The sequence below is a fragment of the Antechinus flavipes genome, chromosome X (assembly GCF_016432865.1).
Source record: "Antechinus flavipes isolate AdamAnt ecotype Samford, QLD, Australia chromosome X, AdamAnt_v2, whole genome shotgun sequence".
Classification (NCBI taxonomy): domain Eukaryota; kingdom Metazoa; phylum Chordata; class Mammalia; order Dasyuromorphia; family Dasyuridae; genus Antechinus; species Antechinus flavipes.
The window spans coordinates 81223267-81241388 of NC_067404.1; the positions used below are offsets into that span (position 1 = coordinate 81223267).

Below are 18122 nucleotides of genomic sequence, written 5' to 3' on the forward strand. Positions count from 1 at the left end.
GGTCGTATAAATGGGTCAGACCCGGGGTTTGAACTCGAGTCTTCTTGGGCCCCAATGTTCTTGTGCCCCAGTCTTGGATTTGGGTTGGAAAGGATGTGGAGGAAGTGAGCGGCAGAGTCAGGGGCAGGTATGATCCTGACTTGGGGAGGCCGGGCAGTCTGAACAGAGAGCCTGGAAGCAGAGATGGGGAGCAACAGTGGATAAGAGAAGGCCTTGAATGACAGAGCCAGGAGTTTGCCCCTACCTTGGGCAGAAGCACAAATTTTTGAGTAGAAGGGTGGCCGCCACATGGGGCTATGTGTGTGTGTGTGTTTGGGAAGATTGTCTGGGGTGACATTCTCAGAGTTCTGTGCATGGCCTTTGGGGAAGGGGTTACTGGGCTTCTTGGCTTCTGCTTGCTAGCCTTCACTGAGTTCACTGAGGAGGATCGGGGGCAGAGGAGCCGGCTTCCGATTCTGCCGATGGTGCCGCGACCGGGCGAGTCATCTGTGTCGCCTTCGGTTTCCTCATTTGGCCCAACGATGTCTAAGGTCCTTGCTGGCTTCAGATTTATGATCCAGTCAGTTTGATGGGGATGGCCAGGTGGTGTGGTAGATAGAGCATGGGGCTTGCAGTCAGGAAGATCTGAATTCAAATGTGGCCTCAGACACCATGGCTGTGTGACCACAGGCAAGCCACTTTGCCCTGTTTGGCTCAGTTTCCTCCTCTGCAAAATGAGCTGGAGAAGGAGCCGACTGCTCCAATGTCTCTGCCAAGAAAACCCCAGTGGGGTCATGGAGAGTGGGAGGCAACTCAAAGACCAAACAGCAATGATAAGCTGATAGGGCTGCTGCGGGCATGGTGGTCCTGAGGGCCGGCTCTACAGCGGGCACAGCCACAGAGCCAGAGAGCGCTTAAGGAGACGTAGGGAAGCCCGGGGGTCAGGGGTGCTAGTGTTCTGATCGTTGCTCTACCACTGACGTCTTGGGTGGCCATGGCCCCGGTGCCCCCCCTCCCTCTGGCCTTGAGTTCCCTCCCCCGTACAGATGGTGGAGAGGGCCGGTTGGACTGTGATTGCTCAGATTCCCTCCTCTGCTCTCTTTTTGAGGGGTCAAGGGAAAAAGAAGTGGCTCTTTGCCTGGTTGGGCGTGGGCCATTTCGTTTGCTCGTTCCCCGTCGGGGGCCCTTTTTTACTCTTCTCGTGAGAGCGAACCTCCGGGACGGGGACAGAGCTGTGACTGCTGCACATTCCCAGCGTGGCATCTGCCCTCCATGTCTGTTACGTGGACCCTGTACTTCTGAGAAGGGCGCCAGGAGCCCTGGAGATGGGGTCTGAGCGAGAGCCGTTCCCCCCGGCAGTGGGATACGCTGGAAGCTGCTTTTTCCCTTTTTTGGGGAAAGGCTCTGGGTGAGGGCCCCATGTGAATGTGCTTCACTGATGGGAAGCTTTGGCTGGCCCATCGAATGGCCCACCAGCCGGTGGAACTTTTGGCTGCTTCCAACAATTTTTTCTCATTCGAATCTTAGCCATCAGTAAAGACAAACAAACAAACATTCCAAATGAGGAGCAGAGGTTCACGTTTCAGAAAGGAGACCCGGGCAGCCCGACCCTGACACAGCAGCTCTGGGTCCGGCCCGCCGTTCCCTTTTGGTAGCCCGGCTGGTTCTGCTGGGGCTGAGGCCCTGCGCACCAGGGCCGGGGCTCTGCCCCTCCTTGCTGGGCGTCGCTCCCTAGCACTCTTTCCATATTTCTTGGCTTCCGCTTTGTTGTCTTTGCACCACCATAATATTCCATCCCATAATTTATTCAGCCATTCTCCAGCAGTCGCACATGGACGTTTTCAGGTTTTTGCTCTTAGAAATAGCTCTCATAAAGAGAAACGTTCTCATAAAGAGAGCTTTTTTCCCTGTTTGTGATTTTTTTTTTTAGGACCAAGTCTTAGCGGTCAGCTTTCTGGGTCACAGTTTGTCTCTGATCCGGGGTCAGTCTGACAATGCCGATTGTGCGGGGTGTCCCTTCTCCCCTTTCTCCCATCTCCTCTTATGCTTCTCTCCCTCCCTCTGCTTCTCCCCTCTTCTCCCTCTCAGTCTGTCTCCAGTCTGGCGCAGTGTAGACAGTAGAGAATGCTTCTTTTGTACCTGTTTCCCTATATCCCCCACTACTGTTGAAGCCCATCTTCTTGTGAGTGCTGTTCTCACCACTCTAGCAGGTGCTAGGTGGCTGTCTGAAGGAAGCTCATTCTACATCGCTGATTATTAGGAAGCAAACAGGAGCATGGGAGGTGCCCCAAGGGGGGGTGAGGAAGTAAGCCATACATGGTCTGCAGGGGGCACTAGCCCCGACCCTCTGATTCCCTCAGACCCATGTGAAGCCCTTCTTCTCAATTCGGGGTGCAAAAAAAATATGGTATCCAAAGGAGCCGGCCCACCCCTTATGGAGGAGCGGACACAAGCTTGTTGGGTCACCAGCAGAGTTCCCAAAGAGCCAGTGGATCCAGAATGAGGACAGTGACCGGCCCACTGAGGCCACAACTGGGGTATTAGGTCAAGTTTTAGACTTCCTGATTTAAGGTGTCCAGAGGAGGGTGACCAGGGTGGGGAAGGGGCCTCGAGGCCACACTCTGGGGAGTGGACGGGGGTGGGGGGGGAGGACTGGGAGATGTGGAGGCTGACACAGACAGGCCGTGGCGGGAAGGGGTCATGATGATCACCATAAAATATTTGAATATTTGAAGGGTTGTCACGGGAAAGACGGATGAGAATCATGTTGCTCAGCCCCTGGGCCCCCCGACGGATGGAAGCTGGAGGCCGATTTTGGCTCGATAGGAGGAAAATGTTCCTAACAATTAGAGCTGTCTAGCGATGGAATGGGCTGCTTGGGGAGGGAGAGTTCCGTCCCTGGAAGTCTTCAAGAGCCGAGATGGCTGGCTGGCTGAGCTCTGGCTGGGGCTCCAGGCCTGGCTTGGCGGAGCGCCCCGACTTAGGGGAGGGGTTCTGGAAGCAGGTGTTGGTGACGCTTTCCTGATCATTAGCTTGGTGAGGAGGGGACAGGCTGAAGCTGGCCCACCCTGCCCTATCCACAGGAGCTAGGTGCTGTCTGATGGGGCACACCAAATTGGCTCCGTTTACACTTGCAAATATGGCACTCTGTGTGTGTGTGTGCATGTGTGTGTGTGAGAGATGTGGCCGATTTTCCCAAAGAAATACAGTGATCCTAAACAGAGGTAGTGACTTCAGGGGAATTGGTAACCCTGCCTCCAAGTATTTGTCCGGAGAATTAGGGGTGGGGGAGTGAATCTGGGTCAGTTTGTTAAATGGTGAAAAAACATCCTTTCTCTTGTAACTAATCAGATTTCCCCCCTCCTACATAGATATTACTCCCATCTCAGTTGGCCTGTGCTGGCTTTGGATTTGGGGTTCCTGGCAGAAAATTCTGTTTGTGCGTTTGAGGTACTGGGGAGGAATAGTAACTAGCCAGGACTATGGGCCCTGCGGGCCGGAAAAATGTTTCTAGAAAGTGAGACAGTTGGGCCAGAGGGGCTGGATTTTAGCCAGCCCCTTGGATTTTCTGATCCTATTTGCTTGGGGACAGTGAGGCAGGGCTGTTTGTTTTGGAGTCATGTTCTCCCAAGCAGTGTTCTGCAGCCCTTCCCAGAGTGCTCCAGAAGAGGGTAAGCTCTCGATGCTAATCCGAAGTCCACATTTTATATTTAAGGGGAAAATAAGTTATCAGATCCTTCTTAAGTATAGCAGTGAGAAGGATATTTTTTCTCTTTTGTTCTCCATGTGGCCTCCCTTTTTGCTGCGGCTGCTCTGTGTATCCCCGAATGTTGTCCCCCTTTTTGCTGGGGGTGCTCCATGTATCCCCGAGGCCTCTCCAGGTGGGCTAACTGACAGTTGTCTCAATATATTACAAGTCCAAATTAGCTTTGGAACCCTATTCTAGGTCACTTCACATAAATAGCCCATTGCCAGGGAGAAGCCTGTTGTCGGAAGACTTAATAAGTGGACTTTGGCTACAACAGTTTAGCCTATTCCCCTTTGACCTTTTGATACTGACGTATCCAAACTATATCATCTAAAATGGCTGGAAAGCTGACATTTTCAAAACAAATGCTTGCTGTGGGGAGGCTTGGCCGGGCTGGGCTGAACCGGACCAGCCCAGTCCGGCCTTCTGGAAACTTGGTGTACTCAAATGAACTGAGGCTCCAAGGCTGGAAAAACCTGCTGGGAGCCCATTCAGATGTGGACATTTCCAGTCCCTCTTGGCAGCCACATTTTCATTAGGAAAACGAGGCAGGCAATTAATAATGGTGATTCATGGCTTTTACTTGGAAATGGGAAAGAAAAACAGGATTTTGTTTTAATCTTTATTTCATATGTTAAGGAGTAGGTATTCACCATAGCATTCTCCATTAGCCTTGGATTCTGGGGGCGGCAAGGGTAGGGCCCCCATGCTTTTCCTCTCGTTTAGAAGCAGAAGGGGCTGCCCCCCACCTGAAGGAAGATGGGCTGGTGGGGAGGGAACTGGGAGCAGGGAAGCTCTAAGTTGGGGTCTTGCCTCTCACATCTACTGACTGCAAAATCCTGGGCAAGTCCCTTTACTTTATGCTGAATGGCTCAGTTGATGGTGCTGCCTCACCTTGGTAGAGGGAGTTTCCATTCCTGGGAGTTCCCTCTCCTAATGAAATCCCATCTAAATCCCATCTCTGGTGGAGGTGAGGTTCCCTCCAGGGCAAGTACAGAAGAATGACTTGGGAGTCACAGTAAGGGGCTTAGCTGAAGCCCCAGGGTTGTCTTCATTCTCTGAGGGCCTTTGGCTTCTAAAGTGACTTTTCTGCTGAGGTTTCTGTTCTCCTCCTGCTCAGAATCAGGTTGTTAAGTAATTTAAGCTAGAAGTGAATCAAAATGACAATGGCATTTCCCCCATCTGAGTTCACAGAAGTCTGAAATCTTTCCACGGAGCCTAAGGGCCTGCCACGCTTGGGCCCAGAGTGGGAGATTCTTGCCGTAGCAAAGATGCTCAGATTTTGGGGTTTCCTTGCATGCGTTCCTTGGGGCCTTATGTCTTGGGACCCAGCACTATGGGCCACCCGAGGTAAAGGGAGCTGGGAGCTGTATGGTGCCTCCAGACAAGACAATGAGGCGGCAGCAGCCATAGTGCTGAGGACCAAGCAGGGCTAGGGGTGAACCTCACCTGTGTCCCTGTCCTTCTCCCTCTTCCCCCCTCCCCCCCCCCCGCAGCCCAGATGTTCCTTCAGCCCCATTTCTGCCCCTGGTACACAGTGCCCACTGCCTGCTTGGGCATAGCCACCCTGGTTCCCTCTTCTCAGTTCGGTTGAGGCTATCAGCATCATCCTCTTTCGGTTGAGGCTATCAGCATCATCCAGGTCACTCTGGTAGTGACTGCCAAGTCCCCTGGAACTTCCTTCTCTCACACTTGGGTAAGACTGGGCAGTTGCCATGGCCACGGGTTCTGTCAGGCTCCTTTCATTCTATTCCCTAGGCCTTTGTCCTGGGGCATACTCTCCTGACTTCTTGTCAGATGAAGGTGATAGCTTCCTAGAATGGATCAGATATACTTAGCGGCTGGAAGAGCCATAGTCAAATCCCTCTTTGACCCTGATTAACTTGGGAACCTCGAATGAGGCAGAAGCCACTTCCTTCCTTTCTCAGGTAAGGCTGTGAAGGTTCCTTCCAGCTCAGATTTCTTGTCCTAGGAACTTTCCAGGGCACGGCTGACCCGACCACTTTTACTGATCACTAGTCCACAACTCGAACCCTCAAGGTCGGAGAATTTCCATGCATCCGGAGCCTTACCAGGTTTCCTACGTGCTGAGATCTGTGCCGAATCTTGACTTCCTTTTATTGTCTTCCTTTTGCCACCGAGGCCCTCCCCTTACACTTGTTTCTGCCAGGCTGGACCAGAATTCAAATCCTGCCTTAGACACAATTGTTCTGTGACTCTGAGTAATTCATTAAACCTGTCTTCCCCATCTTGATGAGCCTCAAATGAGGTCATCTTGTAAATGTTTTGTGACCCTTGAAAATACAAGCTGCTCCCACCCCGCCCTTTCTTCCCCTCTCTCTGTCTCTCTTTTTTGTCTCTGTCTCTCTCTCACATGCTACCTCCATTATCATACTCCTTTTTGCTATCATTCTCTGGCCTACCTGACTTGTCAGTTCCCGTGGCCTGGATGAGGTAGGGTCACCAGTTCATTCATCTGGGGGCCAGAGGCCCGCTAGCCTTCCCATCTGCCCCATCTGGCTATACCCTGAGGCCCCCTGGGGCTTGCCATGCACTCTTAGGACCTAGGGCTGGCCATTTTTTGTCTCCTTCTCCCTCGCTTTGATCACGGGCTCCTTGAGAGGAGAAACAATCTTGGTTTTTCTCTTTGGTTCTCAGATGCTTGCTTAGCACATTGCTTGGCACAGAAGAAGGAAATCAATTTTCATTCGTTCATTATTGGAAAATGTTACAGAAGAGTCTGACTGGTACTCCCCCCGCTGTGGTCAGCCCCTGCCTCAGCATTTTGTTCTTTCTTGGGCGCTGTAAGAACCTGGGCCTTAGCAGCACCCTTTGCAGCACCAGGAGCAGACTTCCTGGGCCCACTTTGCTAGTCTGCTCTGGAGTTCGTTGGGGGGGGGGGGGAGCTGTGATTCCCCCGGCTCACTCTCGGCCTATGGGGAAGCCTCCTGATTTCATGGCCAGTTTGGGCCTGTTCTGTCCACATTCCAAGCTAATCCCTCGCCAGCTGCCCCCCTTCTAAGCCCCTTGACAAAGGGAAAGACAAGGAGAGCCAGTGTTCCCAATACCCTGAGCCCACCCCAGCTTACCCCCAGCTTGGCCTCCGACTTTGCCAGTCGACCCTTTCCTCTCCGAGCCCCTTGTAGATGGCTGCGTATTTCTCTCTGGGTCTGGCTACAAGTATACACCACACACAAACCTTTGAAAGTCCTTGTTGTCTGCCTTCGAAGGTTTTCTGAGCCTCGGGGTCACGTGCGCCTTGAGGCTCCTGTTTCTTCTGGGCCCTAGCCATTCTTTTGTTGTACTCCTGGCTAGCTGGGTACCCCCTTTCTACCTTTTGGAAACTGTGTCCCATTGAGAGCTGAGCTCTTTGAGCAGCAGAACTTCCTGGCCTGGGTGGTGGAGGCTGGGGATGCTTTGGGTGCCTCCCTCTCATTTGCCTCCCTGTCATTTGGACAGAACAGGCCCAAACTGGCCATGAAATCAGGAGGCTTCCCCATAGGCCGAGAGTGAGCCGGGGGAATCACAGCTCCCCTCCCCCCCCCCCCCCCCAACGAACTCCAGAGCAGACTAGCAAAGTGGCCCAGGAAGTCTGCTCCTGGTGCTGCAAATGAGATGGGGCTGGAATTGTGTTCTCAGTTTCCCCGCTACAGCCTCGTATTCGGCTTGGGCCAGCTCTTCCTTTTTGACTCTCAGGCCAGAGGACCGGATCTTGCTATTCAGTACTCTCCCTGAGCTCTAACAGACTTCTTTTCCTTAAGTCTAGAGTTTGTGGCCAAAGTGAGTGGGGTTTGGAGCCAAAGGTCTTGGGTTCAGATCCTTAATCTGCTACTTACTGTCCTGATGACTGTGGGCTGCTCCCTTAATTTCTTGGGACTTGGTTTCTCCATCTATAAAATGACAAGGTTGGATGGAATCAGGAAGCCTTAATCTGGGCTCCAGGAACTTTTTTTCCCCTCCTATTTTGGTAACTGGCTTAATAGAATAGGTTTCCCTTGTGATCCTGTTTTCTGCATTGATGTATTTTACTCTTGACCTCTGACTCAAATTGGGCATTTCTTTTCACTGTGAATATAAGCGCTTAACCTTGATTAGGAGAAGGGATGTAGAGGCTCTGTGATGCAACCAAGGCCTTCCAGGAGGCCTCTGAGCTCACAATCCTGGCAAGGCCGGGATGGGGTCCCTGCCACCCCTTTTCCCAAGGCCTCCAGGAAGGCCTCAAAGAGCCGAGGAGAGAGTGCTGACCAAGGTATCCCAGGGCCTGTTGGATGTTGGGCAGATCAGTTGACCTCGCTAGGCCTTAGTTTGCTCATCTCTGAACTGCATGGCTTGAACTAGGCCTCTGGCATCCCTCTTAGCTATAGATCTGTGATCCTCTGTGCCTAGGGAAAGAGCAGCGGCTCTCCTTGTTGCTTCCTCTGCCTCCCCGAAGTTGAAATTAGCACCCGATGTAGACAATGTAAATCAACACATGCTGTGTTCACTTTTTTCCCTTTTTCTTAATGTTTTTTTTTTTCCTTCATGGTTTTCCCCCTTTGTTCTGATCTTTCTTTTCTAACATGATTCATAAAGAAATGTATATTAAAAAATTAATGTACATGTATAACCAGAAAAAAAGAAAGCAATAAAAAGGGGAGGAGAAATGAATGCCCCAGAGAATTCAGGGATTTCTCAGGTGCCCCGCTTCTAGCAGAACGTGCCCCTCACACATCTGGCTAGTTCGAGTTCCCTCACACCGCTGGACTCCCCTTCTGGGCCAGCATTGTGCTCTTCAGGGAAAGCAGAGTCCGGTCCCTTCGTTTGGTTGCTCTGTCTGTAGCATGTTTCTGTAACCCTTATTTAGCAGTAACCTAACTGCTCTCCACCATGATTGTGCCCGCTGTTTGAGGGTTTTTGTTCGGGCACCTACTGTCTTGACAGTCCTAGCCCTGTGACCCTTTGATTTGGGCCATTTCTTTTGAACAAAGTGTCTCCTGTTCTCGCCACATGTCCAATCCGCCCAAGTCCCCGAGACACTGCCGCTGTTGGTACGGTGTTGAACCCGGCCTTACGCTTCATTTGCTTATCCTCTGCAGGTCAGGGTGCCGTGTGACACCAGCGGGCTTCGTAGCGCCCCTCACCCCTGTTTCTTTCTGCTTGAATGCCAAGGTGGCCCTTTCCTTGGGCTGCTTTCTGACTATAGTATCGTCATTTCACTGATTTTTGCAGATATTCTTCTTTCTTCCTCCAATTTCAGCTTCAGTCCCTCAGTGAGTTCAGTCTTCCATCTCCTACCAGACACACTCTTTGTGGTCTCCGGGCCTGCCAGGAGCCCCTCTGCCTCCCTGTCGGCAATGGGACAGAGTCTGCCCTTCACTTCCCCTGGGCTCTCTCTGCTTCTTGCCCTGCAGAGAGCTCCTGGTGATACACGTGGCATGGGTCCTACCCTCGGAGAGCTAACATCCTTTTGGGGAAACGACTCGTGTCCACGTGAGCAGCCCCACAGAAGAGTGGGGATGAGGCTGGACGCTCCACTGACCTGCGCCCTGGGTACTTGGCAAGCTTCACACAAAGCAGAATATGGCAGAGGTGGAATTGGAATCTGGGACTTCTGCCTCCCAAGGCAACTCTGCTCACTATTTCATGTCATCTGTCATGGGTGTCCGCTCTGCCACGCTAGAGCTCTGGGGGAGGGAGGTGCTAGGGGAAGAGGGGTTCTGCAACACCCTTGTGGAGGGAACAGTGGTGCTTGCTGAGCTGGAAGAAGTCTACAAAGGTGGCTTAGCACCCCATTGTGAAAGGCTTGAAAATGCTCTTTAATGTACGTTAAAGGTTCCTACTGGAAGCCACTGGTCTGGAGCCGCCTGAACAGGGGAGTGGTTTGGTCACATGAGTGCCTTAGAGCTATCACTTTGGTAGCTGGCTGGAGGATTAGAGGACCCCAAAGAGGAGGCTGTTGCCTTAGTCCGGTGAGAGGTGACCGCCTGCACCAATGATGGGGTGCTGGCCATAGGGCTGGGAAGGGATGGAAGAGATCCTGCCCAGGTGAATCAGCCAGACTTGGGAAATGAGTCTCTGGGGGAGCAGGAAGTGGGGCGGGCAGGGGGAGGATGAGGAGTTAGGAGCCTAGCCAGGGTGATGGCCCCTGACAGTTAGGCAGCAGGGTGGACCCAGGAGGAAAGGTGAGATTTGTTTGGGGCATATTGGCCATGATGTGCTTAACAGGACGTCTCATTGGAAACACGGCAGTTGGTGATGTGGGCCTTGAGCTCAGGAGAGAGCGGAGGGCTGGATGTAGAGATCTAGAAGCCGTCTGTGTAGGGGGTCCGAGGGAGAAGAAAGAGAAGAGGGCCTAGGATGGAGCTTGCCATTCAGGCTTCCTGGCTTGGCCTGGAGGGATTAAAGATGGGATGATTTAGGTAGCCTGGAGGTGGCAGGGGCCACAAGCCAGTGCTCCAGCTTATGTGGCTAAGGAAGCCGCTGGAGTATGGTCCTGGCAGTGAAATGCTAAGTTCTGCCAAAGGCTTTGAACATAAAGAAGCTGATTTGATTGGTGGGGAGGAGGGAGTCTGGCTGCTCATGGGAAAGAAACTAAAGCAGCATCCTGGGGTGGGAAGAGCTATGACTGGCCGGGGCAGAGCTGAGACTCCTTAGGGCTTGTGGCCTATTTAGTGGACCGCCTGCCTACCTCCTGTGAAGCTGTAGCCCAGCAGTTTGTGGATGTGGGCATTCATGTATTCTAGGCCCAAGCAGCCTGCCCCAAGAGCAAGAGGATGTTCCTCAAGCCTGTCTGGACCCTTGGGGGCATTTAATGAACCAGGGTCTCAGGAATCCCTGCTGACTCCCACTCAGGGGCATGGTGGTCACTGAGACTAGGAAGCACACAACCCCTTGTGTGCTCCCCCCTTTCTTATCAGATAGCAATTTATTGGGCCATTGCGCCTCATGCCTCCAGGGTGAGCATCTGGGTATGACACTGAGCTTGTAGTTGGTTTTCCTGCACTTGATGGTATTTTGGAAGCCAGAATAGGGTGAGACCCCTTTGGACAATGGGGCGAGTTGGGTGATTGCACGGCCTGAACATTGGAACTGTTTATTTCACTGTTTTTGTCTCCCATTGGCTGCTGGTTTATCTTGGGTAAAATTCAATGAAGTTGATTAACCGGTTTGGTGGCACAGAGCTGGCAGAATTCTGGGATCTGTTTTCTTGCTAGGCCGCATGGCATGGCTGCCTTGACTTTCTGGAAATTTGCCTTTTTTCTTTCTTTTGTTCTCACTCTTTTTCTCTTTCTTTCCCTTTCTTTTTCTTCTTTCCTTTCTTTCCTTTATTTTTCTTCCTTTCTTCCTTTCCTTTCCTTTATTTTTCTTCCTTCCTTTTTCTTCCTTTCTTTTCCCTCCCTCCTTCCTTCCTTTCTCTTTCTTCCTTCCTTCCTTTCTTCTTTCCTTCCTTTCTTCCTTCCTTCTTTCTTTCTTTCTTTCTTTCTTTCTTCTTTCTTTCTTTCTTTCTTTCTTTCTTTCTTCTCTTTCTTTCTTTCTTTCTTTCTTTCTTTCTTTCCTCCCTCCTTCCCTCCTTCCTTTCTTTCTTTCTTTCTTTCTTTTTCTTCTTTCTTTCTTTCTTCTTTTTCTTTCTTTCTTTCTTTCTTTCTTTCTTTCTTTCTTTCCTCCCTCCTTCCCTCCCTTCTTTCTTTCTTTCTTTCTCTTTCTTTCTCTCTTTCTCTCTCTTTCTTTTTCCCTTCTCTTCCTTCCTTTCTTTCTCTTTCTCTTTTCCTTCCTTTTTTTTCTTTCTCTCTTCCTTTGTCTTTTTTCCTTCCTTTTTCTTTCTTTCTGTCTCCTTTTCTTTCTTTCTTTTTGTCTTTCTTTCCTCTTTCTCTCTCCTTTCTTTCTTTCTCTCTTCTCTTTCCCTCCCTCCTTCCTTTCTCCCTCCTTCCCTCCTTCCTTCCTTCCTTTTTATTTTTTGTCTACCTCAATCCTCAAAGCCTGAGAATACATAGCTTCCCGTTAAGTAGATGGTAAATTATTCCTTAAACTAAATGAGAATTCTCTTCAGTAGAGCCTGCCTGGAGCAAGTGAGCTCCTTCTCTTCAAATCAAATTAACTTTCTTTTTGAGGCGGCTGCCACTGGAGGCACTATGGTGGGGGGGATCACTTCTGACAAGGAAACCTCATTAGTTTCAAATCGGTGCTAAGGGAGGGCTCTCCACTCTGGAGGAGCCTTCGGGATAATCAGGCTTCCCTCTCTTAGTGTGCAGCTTTGCTTAAGCTCCACTTTGGGAACAAGGACTGGCTTTTGTCTCTTTCTGTATCCACAATACTCAGTATACTGAGGAGCTTAAGAAATACTTAATAATTGACTATCCAGGAAAAAAAGCTTCCCAATGAGGGGAGCTGGAACCGAACGACAGGGACTCTGGGAGTCTGGGATGAGGAGGAGGGAAGAAGGGCCTGTCTGGCCAGAGGTCCAGTGTAGGGACTAGCTCGAGGCCGGTATGCTTTTATCGTATGCCTGCCACGCGGCTGGAATAGAGAATGTATAAAGGGAAGTTCTGGGCCACGTGCTTTGAGTTGAGCTTCCTATGGGACGTCCAGGAGAAGATGTTCAGCTTCCACTTGGTGATGGAAGATTGGAGTTGAGGCGAGACATTGGAGCTGTTCATTGAGATTTGAACAGAGATGCTACTTGAACCCGCAAGAGCTACTAATTCTCTAAAAGAAAGGAGGGCCCAGGCTGGAGCCTTGGGAAACACCCATGCTGAGGCAGGTCATGGATGATTATCAATCCACTCATCATCCATCAACAAATTTGACCATGGGCAACTCAGTTGTAAAATGAGAGGATTGAACTTCTGACCTCTAAGGCCCTATTTAGCTCTACAACTATAATCCTATGATCTTATGAAGAAGTCTTTGTTAAGCACCTGCCAGAGTAGGTGCTAGGTGCTAGGGCCCCAAAAGCAAAGATCAGAAAAGGCCTCATGGGATTCTGTGAGGTGGAGGTGAGGAGAGAGGACCTGCCAATGCAAAGGCGGGGAGATGGGAAATAGAGTTTGGAGGGATGCTAAAAGTACCAGCTTCTTCCCTGCCGCTCCATCCCTCTTAGGTCCCTTAGCACCAGAAGTTCAGCCCGAATGTGATTATTTGACTTCGGGATGGGTCACCTCTCAGTCCCATGAGCCTTAGTGACTGAGTGTGCTCAGCTCCCCACAGGCATCCATTTAGCTGTGATTAGCTCGTGGCAGGGCGGGGAGCTTGTCCCAAGACCAGCAGCTGCATTGGCAGTGTCAGGCTCCCATTGGTCCAAAACTAGAATGAGCCTGTGACCAGGGAGGGGGCAGAGCATCATGAATGCACCTCACAGCAAGGACCGCTTCATTTTTGCCCTTGTCGCTCTAGCAATTGTGGGCTCTTAAACACTTGTTGAGTGTTTAGAGCTGGAAGGATCTTTAGGGGTCAAGTCTGATCCTTCAATTTACTGAACATGGAACTGAGGCCCAGAACGGGCCCAAGATTTCAGAGATTGCAAATTGCCGAGGTGGGATTTAAACCGGGGGCTTCTGCCCCCAGATCTAGTGCTTCTCACTCTCACGTCAACTGAGGTATTCCCAACATAGTGTGTACCTCCACGCTAAGCTCCCACTTAATGAGCAGGGAGAGAACTGGGGAAACTGTTGTGAATTCTTGTTTGGGATCCAGAAATGTGAGCCAAGGATTTAGAGATGGCCTCTTCTGAAAACTCCCATCTGCACACATCTGGACACATTCATAGATCATGAGGACTTTTCTCAAGAAGTTGCTCTCTTGGCCCTTGGAGCAGGCCGCAGAATTTAGCCCTTGCCGAGGGAAGGTTCCCCCCAGTGTATAGACAGATGTTCTTAAGCTGCTTATGAGTCGCTCCAGCGTGGACACAATGGATTTTTCTTGTTCTTAAAAAGAGTCAGCCATTTTCATTAATACTGTGGTCCTCAGTTCTCTTTGTGAGCTTGAGAGTTGGTGAAGGCCACGGGAATTTCCACAGCGTACTTGGGTCCCATTAGAGCTTAAAGGCCTTTTGTGGGCTAGCCTGGGAACCTCTCCACAACAATATGGTGTTTGAGAGGAAATGGCTCATCGCAATTGAATGACCAATTGACTCACACGTGAGCTGCAATGGGATTAATTGGTGAATTGGGAGTTTCCTGTACATTCAAATTCTCCCTTTCCAAATCCATTTTCATCAGGAGAGCTCAATAAGAAATTATCTGGGACATTTATTTGCGACCTTTCCCTCAAAATGAACCGACATTGCATGTGGTGAACAGTGAATCATTCACCTCGGAAAAAATGAAATTGGTTCGATCTTAAGAGGCAAGAGGTGACAGGTTCTGGACGTGGCAGTCGCCGGCAGAATCTGCAGAAATATCAGGCATAAAAAGGAGAAGACGCTGAGGGGGTGAGAGCAGCTCCAGCCTCGTTTGGAAAAATGGGGACTGAACAAAAGGAAAGATTTGGAAGTATCGGGCTTTCCCTGAGAAGTGCTATCAGTTCACAGAGGCCCAGAAACTGCCTTGCATCAGAAACAGCCTCCTTAGCTGGCCCTTATGATTAGAGTTCTCCCCCTCCTCCTTCTCCTCCTCTCCCAATCATGGCTCCAGCCTTGTGGGCCTTTCCTGGGCTCAGCAGGCCCAGCTGCCAGGGCTTCCCATCAATGCTGAATGCATCTTGGGGATGTGTGCCCACCCCATAGGGCCAGGGGATGCTGCCATCCCTCTCTGTGTCTGCCGAAGCTTAGAGCACTCGGGTACTTCAATGTGCAGAGGGACTCGATAGTTTAGGGCAAACGGTGTCTGATGGGAAGCATTTTTCTGAGGACACCAGCCAGCAGGGGGGAGCTTTTCTTGTTTGAGAGATCAGGGAGACCCTTAAGGAGTCACCTCTTGATATAGGTGCCAGCTCCGCCCCATACTTCTGCTCTTTTAAGGATCCTTCTTGTCTTCCTTTATACCCTAGAATAGATGGGCTCTTCTAGGAGGGAGATGAGGGCATGGGTACTTTGTAAAAGTGTGTGTGTGTGTGTGTGTGTGTGTGTGTGTGTGTGTGTGTGTTTGCGTGTTTGCTACTTGCCAGTTGTCAGGCCCTAAGTCCAGCACACTCAACTCCCCTTGTCCTCCATATTGCCTGGAAAGAAGTTCCTTTGGCCTCTTGTTCATGGTTCTGGCCTCCTGCCTCCATTTGGGCCTCCATTCAAGGCCCCATCCAGTTACTCATCTCCAGCAGACTTGCCTCCTCTCCCTGAGCTCCATCTTGCCTCAGTCGTTCAGATTGTGCCCTATAGCTGCCATTGGCGGCAGCTCTTTGGCTGGGAAGGGTCTCAGGTATTGATCCAGCACCCCCTCCCCCACTGTGGGTGCTGAAGCTCTCTCCTTCCTCTCCCTCCTCCCTTCTCCCCTCTGGCCCTTTGCTCTTGTCCTTTGTTCCTTTTGGGTGGATTGGGAACCCTCAGGTTATTGCTGGTCTGCCTCCAGGCATAAAGACTTTTCTGGTGGAGGGGGGAGCCCAGGGAGGTCAGGCTTTCCAAGTCCTCCCGGCAGGTAATGTGATGCTAACTAACTTTTCAAATGGGATTTGGAAAAAACCTTCATTTGAACTGCAACAAGACTTCATTCTCATCAAGCAGAAAAAACCCTTGACTTCCATTTGGCCCCAAAAGATAGTGGGGGGGGGGGTAAATTTCAGCTGAGAATTGAGGACAAACTTCCCAATAATTAGAGCTGGCCCAAAGCGTCCTGGGGCACGAGACTGGACCAAACTGCATTCTAATGCTGGGGCTTGCTGCCCTGGGGGAGGCTGGGAGATCTGGGAGATTGGTTATCCTCGGGTTATCTGCTGATCACTGGGGGAGGGGAGGTCGAAGGTCTGGGGCTCTTGGGAGGGGGTTGAGAATGATAGGAGAGGATGAGGAGGTAGGGGGATAACTGCAGGGAAGAGAGCTGATCCTTAGAATTGCCCCAGATTTCCTTGAGCTTCTTTCCCAAATGGATTCCCTTTACCCAGCCTTAAAGGAATGGTGATTGGGACCCGGGACCCCAGGTGGAAGGGGCCCCCCAGGGGTGGAGAGAGCCCAAGCTAATTTAATTCTGTTGTGAAGTCCTGGGGGGAGGGGCAGGGGAACCAGAACCCTCCCGGGAATGGAAATGGCTCCTCTTCCCAAACAATCGGGCCTAATGACCCCTCCCTCCTGGACCCATTTGTGTTCCTAAGTGGATCTTTCTTCTCCTTTTTGCCTGGGGCTCTGTTCTCCCTGCCCTCTTTTGAAAGGTTGGGAAAACCCCCGGCTTCCCTCAGGCTCTTTGAGACCTGCGGGAGAAGCTCTAGCGGGGCCAGCTAAGGGCTACCCCACCTCCCAACTGAGCCTGTGCTTTCTTTCCAGGAGTTCCGCGTCCTCATGCTACCCCCTGATCATTCAGAGACACATCTGGACTGGTGACTCCCAAGGTAAGTGGAGGGACGGAGGGGCCAGGGAACTGCACTAGGTTGACTGGGGGCAGCCACCCACTGTGAAGCTTGGGGACGGTGGGTGGATCCACGGAGATCGTGAAAAATGGTGCTGACCGGGACCTTCTGTAGGTACAGAAGGCATATGCTAAAGGAACCCTCCTCCCCCCCCCCCCCCCCCCCCCCAGGGAAAATCTGCCAGGAATCTTAGGCAGGTTTCTTGGGGAAAACCTGGAGAAAGGCTCTGGGAGGTCAGGGGGCGGAGAGCATTCCAGGCCTAGGTTGGAGCCATGGAAAAATTCCTGAGTCACTAGATGGAGTATTTTGTGAGCAGGATAGCCAGGAGCTCAGTGGCCCTGGGTCTTTCACTACAGTGGAGGGGCAGAAGGTATAAGAAGACTGGAAAGGTAGGAAAGGACGCAGCTGGGAAATTTGCATTTGGTCCTGGAGGTGCTAGGGAGCCCTTGGAAGTTCTTGAGTAAGGGAGTGACATGGTCAGCCTGATATTTCCAGAAGGTCAATTTGATAACTGGGTGGGAAGAAGCTGGAGGTAGGCTCCACCCTCGCCCCCAGCTGCTCTTGCTACAGACTGGGTGTGGCCAGGCCGGTCTACACCAACACTGTCAGAGGAGAGAACTGAGGGTCTTTGGTGAAGATGGCTGGGCTGGTCTCTGCTCTGGGAAACCTTCATTTTTGTGTACTTAAGAACCCGACTCTTGATTTGAGGCGTCCTTGTATCCTGGGAGGGGAGGGAGACAGATGATGATTGGGTGGGTACCCCGTACTGTGCTGGCAAGAGTGGTCTCTTGGCCGGGCCCTACCTCCTCATACTTGCTGACACCCTTGGGGGCCGTTCTAGGAGGAAGGGTTCCAGGTGTCCGCTGTGGCTTTGGGGGAGGAATCGCACCTTTGGCCTTTTCTTCCTTTACTCCCTGTCAAGAATGATTTTCCTCTGGGCCTGGGATTCCTCAGCTGGAAAATGGTTGGCCGGCCTGGAGCAGAACGGCCAATTATCCTCCCTGGGGCTGGGGCTTTGGTGGACAAGCTAGAGGTTCCGATAACCGTTCTGCTAGATTTCGCTTCCTTGGTAATCTCCCGTATCTTATTTTGTGCATTTGAGAAGCAGATTCTGAGCAGAAAGACGGCCGGAAGGGGCCGTGGCGTCTCCACAGTGTAGGTTCCTGCCTCTCTGTTGGGAGTCTGTGGCTGAACAGATACACTGCTCGAGTGGAAAAGCCCTTGCTGCAGAAGGCGTTTGAGGCTCCTGCCTCTGTTCTGAGGCTGTCCTTGCCTGGGGGCCGGGCCTGGCCTCTTGCTTTTGTGTCCTGTTTCCCCCTCTCTGCCCCCGTGGCCCCCCCCCCCCCCCAGCTGCCAGGAGTTAGATGGTTGGTGAAGAGTAGGTGATTTCTTGGACCACAGCAGAGCTAGACACACTTGTTCCCTTTTAGCTTCTAGGGACTAGATGATTAAGATGAATTGGAGAGAGAATGTGCAATGTGGTCAATTTAAAAGGCAAGGAGTAGGGCCTGAGCTCCCAGTGAAGTCCACTGGTTATTCCAGCCACTTTCTGGGCTTTCCACTGAGAAAAGGCCAGGGGACAGCTTCCTGCCCTGGGAGTCCTTCCTTTTGCTGCTCCTGCCTTCTCCATGGTTTCTGGCTTGGCCCCAGCCACCTTGGGGCGGTGAAGCAGCAGAAGCCTCAGTTTGAACCCCATCCCCTTCCCTGCCTAAATTTCCGCATCCTGTGCCAGCTGATCGGTTAGTCGGTGTTCTAGCCGACTGTGGCAACTGGCCTGAGCCACCCGCAGAGAATCGGATTGTTTTCCCCTTCCCGGGCTATGCTGTTTTAGGAGAGATATTAGCATCAAGCCCTGTTATTTTTTATTTTTTTTATTTTTAAATTTCTTTTCTTTTTTTAATTAAAGCTTTTTATTTACGGAGCATATGCA

General features: G+C 51.4%; 1 protein-coding gene across 1 annotated transcript in view; it reads left to right on the plus strand.

Annotated features, from left to right (window-relative positions):
- Nucleotides 1–18122, plus strand: part of CLCN5 (chloride voltage-gated channel 5) — a 98294-nt gene that overhangs the window by 14328 nt on the left and 65844 nt on the right. Inside the window, exon 2 of the mRNA XM_051968675.1 lies at nucleotides 16110–16174. Within this exon, the coding sequence (XP_051824635.1) occupies nucleotides 16110–16174 (65 nt within the window). The remainder of the gene's footprint in view (nucleotides 1–16109; nucleotides 16175–18122) is intronic.